Genomic DNA, 13,619 nt, shown 5'->3' on the forward strand with positions numbered 1-13,619 from the left:
CCAGCTAGGCCGCGCTCTGAGCTCGCTCGCTCATTGGTCGCTGAGCACGTCAGTTAATTTTTGGAGGGGAACTCGGCAGAAGAGGAAGAACGCGACGCCCTTCTTCCCGCCCATGCCACATTCCTTCTACCCCCCCTTCCCCCTCCCCAGTTGTAACAACTGCGTCACATCGCAGCGGGGCGGGACGTACAATCATTGGTCCTCTCCTACTGTCAGTCTTGAGCTTTCTCCCGCCCACCGCGCCACCCCATTGGGCGGGAGGAGCCGCCTCTCAGCGGGAGTGGTCAGGCAGGCTGTCCATCTCCGCCCGTGGCCACGCCCTCTCTCCGTCTCGGCCGCGCGGCAGGCAGGTTAGGTTGCCATCGTCAGAGAAGGTTAGTGTGAAGTGCCTGCGCCTCCCGGACAAGATGAGCGGTAAGAAATGGCGGATTTATACCGGGGCTTTTAATAGGGGAAGAAGTTGTTGGTAGGAGGGGTCAGCGCCTTGGACAGGTAGGATGGTCCAGAGCGGAGGGTGAGGCCGGCGGCGTTACCGGAGGAGACCAGGGGGCTGTATAGCAGTGATATCCGCCCTCACTCCCGCCGGCCCTGTTGCTTCCTCGCCCCACAATCGGAGGTGGTGGCGCCGATCCCCTCCCTCCTGTCTCTCCACCTCTCCCGCCCTTTTCGCTGTCCCCCTGGGTGGGTGGGTTAGGAATCTGAGGTTGCCGCCCCCCCTCCCCCGTGGTGACCCCGCTACCTTGACCTGTCTGCTCGTGCCCCCCTGTGTTCCCCCCGCTCCCCCGGGCCGCCGCTGCCCCGTCCCGGAAGTGGCGCTCCCCCGTCCCGCCCGCCATGTTGTCTTGCACGCAGCACACGCACAGGATGGCGCTGCCCGTACTCATCACCGCACTGTCTTCTCTGTCCTGCAGACCAGGAGCCCACGAGCGACGACATCACTGCGGGGAAGGCCGACAGCGAGGCGAGAGAAGGCGGATTCGTGCAGAAGGGGCAGGTAGGTGCGCCCTCCCCCACCATCCCCACACACGGCCGGGAGGAGGCTGTGCTCGGCTGCCTGGCGCTCCCACCCTCCTCTGACTGCCCACATGGGGCAGGCTCCAGCCTCCCCTCCTCCTGCTCCCTCCGCTCCTCACATGCGGCTTTGTTTACATGCTGGCACACTGGATGGGGATGGCATATAGACTGGCAGACAGGAGGGGGTTACTATGTGATGGGGGGCTGGTCATGTGATGTGTAGCTGCAACCTAGTCAGCAAGGCAGTACACAGGGTCAGTGGTGTCACACCCTCTCCACCTCTTATCCAACTACAACTCCCATCATGCCTGGCCAGCCAAAGGCATACAGCTTGTGAGCAGTGCATGCAGTTAGTGATTGCAAAACTACAACCCCTCCATTCCCAGGAAGCTGAAGACTACATGCATGATGGGAGTTGTAGTTTTGCAACATTTGGAGAGGGACACATCACCTGCCATTGGTTTCTATGGGATGTGTTGATAGACTATCTTGGGCCCTGTGATATTACCTGTCACTAAAAAACCGCTTTTTGATCCCTTCCAGGTTAGAATGATTAGGGGTACGCTTTAGCCTGCCTTTTTATTGTACATTACAACATAAGTTTTGATTGGGCAAGATTGGAGTTGTAGTTTTACAGCAGTTGAGGAGTGCTGTTTATCATTTGGCTTCTATAGGATGTTTTGATTGACTATCATGAGCCCTGTGACTTTAAAGGGGTTATCTGGCACTACAAAAACATGGCCACTTTTCCACCTCTCTCTTGTCTCCAGATTGGGTGGGGATTCAAACTCTGTTCCATTGAAGTATATGGAGCTTAATTGCAAACCACACCTGAGCTGGAGACGAGAGAGGGAAAAGTGGCCATGTTTTTGTAGCGCTGGATAACCCCTTTAATGCGTCATTTATTAAAAAAAAAAAAAAAAAAGCAGAGGTGACATTTTCCCTTTAAATCTGATGACTTCACTCTGACTTGTCTGGTTATTATAAGCAGCAGTCGGTGAAACGTGAGCTGCTAATCCTTGTTGACTAACTGCCTGACGTGAATGAATGGTTACATGGATGTGAGGAGTCATGTGACCTGCCAGGGAAGCTTCTCCTGTCCAACGTTCTATCTAGAAGCTCAGGATTTGTTTTTTCCTGGGTTTTCTCTCCTGTTAACCCTTACTGTGAAACCTGTTCTCCTTTTGGCATTGCCAAGTTTGTTGATTTGCTTCCTTTCTAGCTAAATAATCAGATTTCCTTCAGAGCTATCACAGTGTATATGAGTGGCAGGATTTCCATCAGAGCTATCACCGTGTATATGAGTGGCAGGATTTCCATCAGAGCTATCACCGTGTATATGAGTGGCAGGATTTCCATCAGAGCTATCACCGTGTATATGAGTGGCAGGATTTCCATCAGAGCTATCACAGTGTATATGAGTGGCAGGATTTCCATCAGAGCTATCACCGTGTATATGAGTGGCAGGATTTCCATCAGAGCTATCACCGTGTATATGAGTGGCAGGATTTCCATCAGAGCTATCACAGTGTATATGAGTGGCAGGATTTCCATCAGAGCTATCACCGTGTATATGAGTGGCAGGATTTCCATCAGAGCTATCACCGTGTATATGAGTGGCAGGATTTCCATCAGAGCTATCACCGTGTATATGAGTGGCAGGATTTTTTAGCTCATTGTGGCATATTGTAGTGGCCTTTGAGTATACAGGAACATTATTGGGGTACTTCTACCAGGCAGTCCACAGTGGCACTGGGCTAGGAATGGGCGAAGTGTGTTTTTTTTTTTTTGTTTTTTTCTGCTAGTTGGCTGGAAAACCTTGATATAAGGGCACATTCATACCTTATGGTGCGTTTACACAGAGATTTAACTGACAGATCTTTGAAGCCAAAGCCAGGAACAGACTATAAACCAATAACAGGTCATAAAGAAAAGATTGGAATTTCTCCTCTTTTCAAATCCATTCCTGGCTTTGGCTTAAAAAATCTGTCAGGTAAATCTCTCTGTAAACACACCATAAACATGTCCTATTACACCAAACGATTATCGTCCTGAACAGCCGGTAATTGGCCCAGTACGGCCAATAATCAATTTGTGTAATAGGACCTTAAGACTTTGCCTTTCTTGGTCCCCTGTTTGGTCACTCGATCCGTGCATTGGCTTTAGCTATAAATTAAGCAATGTGTGAACCACGTTGGGAAAACAAAGGTCTGGACCTGTGACGCCTCGACCAATTTTTTATTTTTTATTTTTTCTTGTGCTGTATTGTACTCATCTTCCAGCATGTGCAGTGTGTCATCACTACTGAGTAACTCTCCACCTATTCATGTAGTATAATCCTGAAAATGCACAGCTGGTGTGTGCGTACTTTAACTTTTTACTCCTCAAATTAAAACTTTTTTTTAATGTATTTTGGCTTAAATTTAATTTTTGAGGGCTTTTTTTTCTGAATTGCCATATGACCAAAAATCAGCAAATTTGGCATTTTTACACCATTTCATATATTTTTAGTGTTATTAGTGTGGTGATTCTGAACGCAGCAATTTTTATTTACATTTCTTAATTTGAAGACTGGGAAAGAGATTAGAATTTTTATTAAAGGAGGCAAAAAATACATATGCATATAAAGTCCCTCTAGGAGTGATCTATAAGGAATCATTTGATTTCTTATTCAATTTAATGCATTGCTATTACAAAATATTAATAACTGCTAGTACAGCTTGCCTATGGCAGACTGTAGAAGCGATCGGACCCCTGTACCACCAATGACATGCAGCCCTTTTGTTTGAATGCCAGTTTTGACAGCAGTGTTAAAATAGTTTAATTACCAATATTAGTGGTCATTGTATATAGTTAAAGGGGTAATCGGGGATGGGGCATTTTTACCGTATGGCAGGGGAGGGGGTGGATATAGACACCGCCGTTAACTAACCTACCCAGTTTCTACGCCATGTCCACCGTGGGATTGCACCGCCCCGTTCTCCCGCACTGCTGCCGCTTCCTGGTCTGAGCTGCGGCTTGAGACGTGACGTCTCAAGGCAGCTCACCCATTCAGCGGCCAAGGCGGGACCCTGCTATGGCGGTGCCTTGATGAATGTTCTGTGCACTTACAAGACTTGTAGGTACAAGTAAATACACAGTAGGGGAGGCAGTGGTATTCCTGCTTACTTCAACCCCTATATAGAATGACAACCTACCCGGTATCTGTGTGTGTACAGACAAGGCTGTGTGTGAGCACAACTCTCACTGTCTCTATTTAAGAACTTGTAATCTGAAGAACACTTATTGACTTATATATACCAGTAGTAGGCTACATTTAATCATTTCTCACAGCTCAGGTATGCAAGCGTACTTTCCTGTCAGTATTAGATGTGTGCCTCAAACATATCAGCTGCTGTATGCCTTGCAGGTAGTGGTGTATTCTTTCCAGTCTAACACAGGGCTCTCTGCTGCCTCCTCTGCCTGTGTCAGGAACTGTCCAGAGCAGCAGAGGTTTTTTATAGGGATTTGCTGCTGCTCTGGACTGTTCCTGACATGGGCAGAAGTGGCAGCAGAGAGCACTGTGACAGGCTGCAAAAAATACACCACTTCCTGCAGGACATACATCAGCTGATAAATACTGGAAGACTTGAGATTTTTAATTTAAAGTAATTTACATATCTGTATAATCTCTCTGATATCAGTTGATATGAAAGGAAGAAAAAAAAAGTTCCGCCAGAGTACCCCTTTAATGTTTTATATACTATCAACTCTATAATAGCCATACATTAAAATGTTAGATAAAGGCTGGTTTAGACTTCTGTTTGTATGTGTATTGTATGAGACTGGTGAAAACTAAAGGCCGTTCTGGTGTGTTGGAGCCCAGACCAGGCCACAGATTGATCAACAATTTGTTTTAACTTGTGGTAATCAATGTACATGGGCCAACCTTGTAGGACAAGACATTCAGGAGACGACCATTTCTCATCCCTTCTGTATGGTATTTATAGACCCAGTGTGTACTGTCTGAGCACAATCACATTATTTACCGTATTGCTTTATACTTGTTTGAGAGTGTGAATTCTATTGTAATTCCCTACTGCCCAGTTGTCAGCCTGTGTGGGCCTAGTTGTCAGGTTAGTGGCTTTGCTTAAGGGAGTCCAGGAGGGTGGTTACCATTTTACTTGTTCCAAATTTGTTTTGGGTTACTTTTGTATATATCTGGAAAATCCTATTGTGAGATCACTGAAATCACTGCACTGAAGTCACTGCAGTAAGTTGTTACCCCAATAAACCTGCTCCTGCTCCCATTATCTCCTACCATTGTGAATGCTGGCTACTATGTGACTGGTCTGTGCAATCTTAATGTTTTACATGGCTTTATTCCGCTTTTCATAGGACTCCCAGCCTTCTCCATTGGCTTTATTGGCCGCCACCTGTAGTAGAATAGAGCCTCCTGAAAATGGAAATGGTGCAGGCCAACAGCAGGGTGCAGAACTGGATCTGAGCACTGCCCAAATAGCACAGACCGCCAACGGCTGGCAGATCATATCCACAGCTTCTGCATCTAAGGACCAAGGAGATAACTCTTCAAAGAACCGTCCAATAGCCCCAGGACAATTTGTGGTGGCAGCTTCCCCGAACGTGCAGAATCAGCAGGTACTTGCCAGTCTTCAGGGTGTAATGCCTAATATTCAGTATCAAGTAATACCACAGTTCCAAACTGTGGATGGTCAGCAGCTGCAGTTTACCACCGCTCCTCAGGTCAGTGTACAGCAAGACGCCTCTGGACAGCTACAGATCATCCCCACTACCAATCGTACTGGTGCAGGAAACATACTTGCCATGCCCAACCTTCTTCAGCAAGCTGTCCCTATTCAGGGAATGGGTCTAGCCAACAATGTCCTTTCAGGACAGACCCAGTACCTTGCCAATGTTCCTGTTGCTCTTAATGGCAATATCACCCTTCTCCCTGTGAATGCAGCTTCTCTGACACCAACATCTCAGTCAGTGACACTGAGTGGTGGCACTCATGATAACTCTCAGCCTGTTAGTTCTTCACAGCTATGCACCTCTCAGGCCAACACCTTTTTTACAAATGCCAATAGTTTCACCACCAGCACCACTTCTAGCGGTGTAAATCTCTTGAACTGTAGCAGCGGAAGCAGCACTCCTGGGACCAATGTCCAAGTTCAGAGTTCTCAGAGATCAAGCGGCCAGCTCACATTGGTTGACACCATGCAGAACAACAACATGCAACAGGGCCATCAAAAAGACGGTGACCAATCTCAGCAACAACAGCAGCAACAGATTCTCATTCAACCACAGATTGTTCAAGGGGGACAGACTATCCAGACTTTACAAGCTGCACAGCTTACTGGCCAAACATTCAGTGCACAAGCCATCTCACAAGATGCCCTACAAAATCTTCAGATTCAAACTGTGCCCAACACTGGTCCAATAATAATCCGTACACCTACAGTGGGTCCTAATGGGCAAGTTACTTGGCAGACGATCCAGTTGCAAAACCTACAAGTTCAGAACCCTCAGGCTCAGACAATCACTCTTGCTCCCATGCAAGGTGTCTCTCTGGGGCAGTCTGGTAATGCCACCACCTCGATGCAAACTGGCACAGTGACTGTGAATGCTGCTCAACTTTCATCAATGCCTGGCCTTCAGACCATTAACCTAGGTGCCTTAGGAGCCTCTGGAATACAAGTACACCAGCTTCAAGGGGTTCCTCTGACCATAACTAACGCAACTGGTAAGTCTGCTAATAATAATAGTAGTACTGTATTAGGTTTGTGGCAATGTGTGCAAGTGACATCTAGCTAGTGCAGCTAAAAAATTGCTGACCCATTTTATTTTATTTATTTTTTTTGTAACAAATATTCAATAATCCTACTGGTACCAGCAAAGTGTTTTTTCCAAAAAGGAAATTGCACCAGTAGTCCCAACAAACCAGACATCCCTGGCTCCTTGACTTTGTGGGTTATTCCTAATTCTTTTTGTTTACTTGTATTGCATTTTAGCTTTTGAGCGGCAGCAGCTGCACTGGAAAATCTGTAGCGTATTGCAGTACTGGATTTCAGATCCACAGCATATTCATTCATGCTGCTGGTTTTACCATTGACTTTAGTCAGTCATGTGTGGCGCTGTAGTAGAGCTCACATTTTAGTATATAGGGCCTTTATAGTACCCCTATATACTTAGACCATTACATTCGGTATGTATGAATGGCTATGTAGCTCGCGCAGGGAGAGTCTTCTCCACTAGGGGTCACTATATAGCTTAGTTCTAATCATTTTTCAGAAATGACCTTGCCTTCAAAAACTTTTTTCATTACCAGTTGCTTAATTTTTGCCTCTCTTATATTAAAATGTCTTATTGTGTACCTGTCCTTTCACAAAACTTCTGACATGTCATAGAGACATGTCAAAAGTTTTGATCGGTCTTAGTGTTCACATCTGTATTGATCGGGAGATAGAGCTGGGAGAAGACAGTGTTAAGTCCAGTCCTCTCCTGGCTCTGTGTCACGTGATCAGTTGGACTTATAATAGAACTCTATGGAGCCTGACTGATCACGTGACACAGCCGGGAGAGGACCGTGCTTAAGGGTATAAACCCACACACCGTATAAGCAGCGTATTTACTGCTGCGATACGCAGCAAATATGCAGCAGATTATATCTAAATAACTGAACACAGCATCAAATCTGTACCAACAAATCTGCTGCTTATTTGTTGCGTATCTGCTGTGTATACGGTGTGTGGGTTTGTACCCTAACAGTCAGACCCGAACCGATCAAAAATGTTGACATGTCGAAAGTTTTGTGAAGTAACAGTGAAACTTTAACAGACTGAATTGCTGTAATCTTGTAATGTTTTAAATATTGATTTAATTTTATTTCTATAACTAACTTAGACTAGCTAGAGCTATCTGGGTCATCTGCCTGTGGCTTATTGGTATACAGTAATGGAGATTGAGTGTCATAATAACTTTCTTTATATCCCAAAGGAGGAGATGGAATCGGCCAACTAAGCATTCATGCCACTGGTGCTGATGGATTACAAGAGTACAATTCGTCCATGGAAAAGGGTGACTCCAGCCCAGATCCTCAACCCCAACCTGGACGAAGAATGCGCAGGGAGGCCTGTACTTGTCCTTACTGTAAAGACAGCGAGGGAAGGTATGAACTGTGTACTGGACTTGTAAATAGAATCTTAAATGCAGCTGTACCGCCATGTGTACATTAAAAAGGTTGTACTTGTTAGCCTTTTAAAGACAGGTGACTGTGGTATTCACAGTTGTGTGCATTTACTAAAAGGCTTTAATGCATCCTATACAGTCCATACTTGTGGATCTGCAGTTGGGGTCTGCAAATTGCGGATGTGTGGATGAGTCCCAAAAATGATGGGCCCTACAGACCGGGAAGCCCTGTAATGGAATGTTTCCCTGCCCAGCATTGGAGGCGCTCTGCTCTGTCACTACATTGCTGCAGGGATTCAGAGAGTTTCCCAGCTCCTGGCATCATATTGATAAATCATGTCAGGCGGGGAAACATTCCATTACAGGGCTTCCCCGTTTGTAGGGCTCATAAGGCTAGGTTCACACTGCGTTTTCAGCATCCGTTTAACGGATCCGTTTTTTTTAACGTCCAGAAAAATAGGGTCAGCAACGTTTTTTTGTCCGTTTTGGTCCGTCAAAAAAAACGGATCCGTTTTTTTTTATAATGGAAGTCAATGGAAAAACGGATGCACACAAATGAATCCGTTTTTTGCAATCCGTTTTTCATGCGTTTTTTGCAAAAAACGGATGCGTTAAACGGATGCTGAAAACGCAGTGTGAACCTAGCCTAATTTACAGGATGTGTGAAAAAGCCCTAAGTCTGCATTCCCACATTACTACACTCAAACATGAGATGGGTGGGGTATCCAAATAACTTATGAATTGGTTTTAATTTTGTTAATCATACCATATTTCCAATAGTTAAAGCAATTGTCCAGTAAAAAATGTCTATTTCATGATGCTACACTGGTCAACCCCTTTAATGGTTACACAGCGTTATTACCAGCAATATTGTTTGAGGAAGGTGCCCCCCACTGTCCTGTAATATTTAAAAACCGTGTCCCCCATGGACTTGGGGCTCCACATGCTGTGTGTCTCAGATCATGAGGATCACTGACAGTAAGGTGATTATAAGAGAGGAGTCTTCTAGTTCTTTTCATTTAAAGGGACTGTCACCTCCAAAACACTCCCCTAAACTTAAGTTATCAGTAGGTTATACTTCAGTAGCGTGTACAACGCTAATGCTATATCGACAACTTTTATCTTTCTATGTTCTTGTATTCCTTTGCTATAAGCCACAAATGAAGGAGTCTAAGCAGTCCTCTCCATTACATTCTTGAGCTAAGTAGTTCTCTTTGTAGGCTTATAGCGGTGACATAAATGGGAGTAGAAAGCTACAAATTACAGATTTGGAATCCACATCCTTTATCCTACTTACAGATGAATTTAGTTTTGGGTTTTCAGGAGGTTGGGTTGGAGGTGACAGAGTCCCTTTAGTGAAGCTAAACTTACTTACAACTTCTGTCATGTAATTTGTACTGATAAAATACTGATTCTTTACAAAATGGTTTAGTTTTAGTTCCACCATTTACTAACCACTCTTCTCATTCTTAGGAGTTCAAGTGACCCAGGGAAGAAAAAGCAACATATCTGTCATGTTCCAGGCTGTGGCAAAGTTTATGGAAAGACATCCCACCTGAGGGCCCATATACGTTGGCATACAGGAGAAAGACCTTTTGTCTGCACCTGGGTGTTCTGTGGGAAGCGTTTTACCCGGAGCGATGAGTTACAGAGGCACAAACGTACCCACACTGGTGAGTTATGTGTAGGAAACAGTCTTGGCGGGGTTCTTCTTGTTATAAAATAGTAAAAGTGTGATTTAACTTACACTTATGTGCTCTCTAGGCGAGAAGAAATTTGTGTGTCCCGAGTGTCCAAAGCGCTTTATGAGAAGTGATCACTTGTCCAAGCACAGAAAGACACATCAGAACAAGAAGGGGCAGACCGGACCAGTAGCTATGACAACGGTTTCAATGGAAACGGGGACAGGTTCTGATGGAAGTGCCGCGTCCACCCCCACCCCACAGGCCCTCATCACCACCAATATGGTAGCCATGGAAGCAATATCGCCTGAAGGCATCGCTCGTCTCGCCAGCAGTGGTATAAATGTCATGCAAGTGGCAGACCTGCAGTCAATCAATATCAGTAGTAATGGCTACTGAGGGGCCATGTTCAGACAGAACTGTAAATAATTGGGAAAATGTTTTTGGGTTAGGGCTATAAATGAATTATGGGTCCAAAAGCATATACATGGATTATGCCAGACATCTATTGTGACATGGAAGTGTGTGCCAACTTATCTTCCTAACCTCAATGTGGGGAGACCCATGCTCTGTAGCAGTCCCCGTCCCCCCCCCCCCCCCCCCCCTGTTTTTCATCCTCATTGATTAACAATATATTACAGATAACTACAGGGCTTCCTGTTTGGAAGGAAGGTAACCATGTATGCTCAAATGGAAAACCTCCACATTAAAACATTGACCTGGTTGTGGCAGAGTGGAAATGAGCTTTACCCACTTGATATAAAGGTTGATACTCGCCTTCTCAAAAACCAAGGGAGCTCCGGCAGCTAGCCACTGCAAAGCCCCGAACTCTGTTAGGGTGAAGGTTGTGAACGTTTTTGCCAGGACTTATCTATTCTTTTTTTCTTTTTTTTCTTTTTTATAAATATATATATATATAAAATAAATATTTCTATTTTCTTATATTTTCAGAAACAGAGGAAAACCTAAGGTACACCTGTAAACATTGAACCTTTATAATTATTGTCAAAGCAATACATTTTTAACAAGACACACACAAACATATATATAATGTTAATATATATATATATATATAATAACAAAAATGCCAAAAAATTTAATGTTATAACAAGTGCTTAGACCAAAATTTACTCTGGTCATTTTGCATAGCCTTATCTTATTAGTAACCTTCTTATTTTATGCTTGTTTGCTAATCTGTAACATGGATAGATTGCATCCTACATTGAATTTCAGGCATTTTATGCGATTATGTATACGTTTTCTCTCATATCCTTTTCTTCATTAGCTGTCACATTCCCGTTGAGCAGGAGAAATTATACCAATCTGTTACTGTAATATTGTCTGTACCTGGCCGGAACTCTGTAATGAAATCCGTCTACTATAAGTAAAAGCTATCTCTTGCTCTGGTGTTTGGTCATATTGCTTGCATGACAATTAGAAATCAGTGCAAGCGAGAAGGCCGTTCTTATGTATGGAGTTATCCCCAGTGATGTATGAATTTGGAAGCTAAACACAAGATCTGATAAAATGCTGTTTCCGTTTAGATTTTTTTTTTTTTAAATATGATTTTCTGATACTGAAGAAGACGACTTGTGGAGCAATAAAATCCCCCGGACAGTAATGCATTTTCACATACTCTTACCTGCCTGCTTTTTAAAGGCTGTATGCAGTGCAGTATATAAACTTGTCTTTTTTCCTTTTACTCATTTGCCAATTGGAGGATTATGGAAGAGTCCTCTAAATGCTTTCAGTGTCTTTGGTTCCTGACATTGAATTATGCCATGAACGGGCCTTTGTGCATCTGTGTCCTCTTTGCGCCTGTTCTGACACCATTACAAATGTTAGTGAAGAGGTTTTTCTTTTCTTTTTTCTTTTTCTTTTTTTTTTTTTTTTCTTTAGAAATTACTTGTAAATAAATATACCTAACTTTTTTATTATTATTTTGGAAATTGTATTTGGTGGGGGCTTCCACCTACATATTTTTATATAAATATATCTATATATATATATATACACACACAGACTACACATATGAACTTAAAGTGTATTTTTATACAGTGGAGTATCCTCCCAGGGTATTTCAGGTCATCTTGTATTCCGCTTATATAAAAATCTAGCTAGAGGTTTACTGATCTCCTAATGCCATGGTGTAAAGACTATTCTTGGCAGATAGGAAATCATTGCATCTTGCTGTAGAAGTGGAGGTCTTGTTTCATGGAGGGCTTGATGAGGTTTCTGTTCAGGTTAGATGCGTCAGGTAAGCCTGTTGCGTCTGATGGAAATGTTTTTTGTTTTTGTTTTTTTCCAAATGACTGTGCCTTAATCTATCATTATATGGCTTGCCCATAAATGATTACTTTATAGGAATACGATTAGTCACAAGCTATGCATTTTTGTCAGCCATTGTCACTCATATATCACACTCAATGATTTATAATTTTTTTTTTATCTTGGAGAATGCCCCCCCCCCCTTTCCCCATTGTTATGTGTCTCATGGATTGATACCTATGTCATTTCTAATAGTTTTATTTTAATTCTGTGACCTCTACTTGGTGTAAATAAATGACTGCTTTCTATTTGTGTCCAAGAGGCTCCAAGTTTGTTTAAACTTTCTGTGAAGTTTTCTGAGGAAAATGAATGAATTCTCTTGTGTGTGTCCAGGTTATGAGGCTTAGCTTTGCACCCGTCCTCTTTGTTGTCTAACCACATCTTATACATACATGTGTTATATCAGCCGAATGATCATTTCCGCTCTAGGGTTAAGATTTGCCTAACGTAATTCTCAGAATTGATCAGTACACAACCATAGACAAGAGTCGTATACCTTGGTAGCTATAAGCTGGATGTCATATGATCGAGAAGCCCATATTTAGGTGGCGAGTGCAGTTTTCTATCAGCGCCTCATAGGCTTATTTATTGGGAAGAAATTTCTTATTAACAATCAAATGAGTTTTTAGTAAGGAAGAGGTGTACTGGTATAGCTGCTATACTTGTGCTTCTATGTTTTACCATGTTTGTAGATGTTACTGGAAGACTCAGTTTCTTGGACACTGGAAAAGTAATTGTAGTCCAGAATCTTGGATTTTTCTATAAATTGACCTGGAGAAATGAGGATCTTCATATTGTTGGGTAACTAAACGATGAAACTGTAATGTGATTTCCATGGAGATGGTTTTCACAAAACTTTAATGTAAGGATGGAATCAGGAAAAGGCAAAGATGTACCTGTGTGTCACTGATCAGTCATTGCTTTTCATTACAGTGATGATCTGGCGTGTTAGCGTTGGATAGAGGGGTCTCTTGTGAGTGATTTTCTGCCCTCTCTTTATAAGATTCGATGCATTGGTGAACCATGAAATTTATTGAGGGATTGTAGATAGTAATGGCTTTCCTAGTTTGTCTTTTACTATATGTGTCCATTCTGACCTCCAAAGTCTCTTCCTCAGCGTACGTTCATATTTCGGGGCAGTATTCTTTAAGCCATTAACTTTTCTAAAACCTCTGGGAATGTATAAACCGTGCCTAAAACTCTAACACTGGCAATAACGAAAAGCTAGACAACAATTATACATTTTGTAATGTTGTATGATTATTTTTTTTTTTTTTATCCTGGTGTAATATGGGAAGCATTTTAAAACCATTCTTTTGTACAAAGGTGACAATTTACTGTAGTTTATAACTCATTTGTGAACTTTAATTACATTTTTGTTTTTAATAAAGTCTCCTAAGAGCTCTA

At 43.0% G+C, this 13,619-nt stretch overlaps 1 protein-coding gene across 1 annotated transcript; it reads left to right on the top strand.

Moving 5' to 3' along the window:
* Positions 1-279: 279 nt before the first annotated feature.
* Positions 280-13,619, top strand: SP1 (Sp1 transcription factor). Its single transcript, XM_069970204.1, has 6 exons — positions 280-414; positions 912-994; positions 5,392-6,757; positions 8,011-8,182; positions 9,676-9,875; positions 9,967-13,619. Exons 1-6 carry the CDS (start codon positions 408-410, stop codon positions 10,281-10,283), a joined length of 2,145 nt encoding a protein of 714 aa, XP_069826305.1. The 5' UTR covers positions 280-407; the 3' UTR covers positions 10,284-13,619.

Source organism: Dendropsophus ebraccatus, chromosome 5 (genome assembly GCF_027789765.1).
Source record: "Dendropsophus ebraccatus isolate aDenEbr1 chromosome 5, aDenEbr1.pat, whole genome shotgun sequence".
NCBI lineage: Eukaryota > Metazoa > Chordata > Amphibia > Anura > Hylidae > Dendropsophus > Dendropsophus ebraccatus.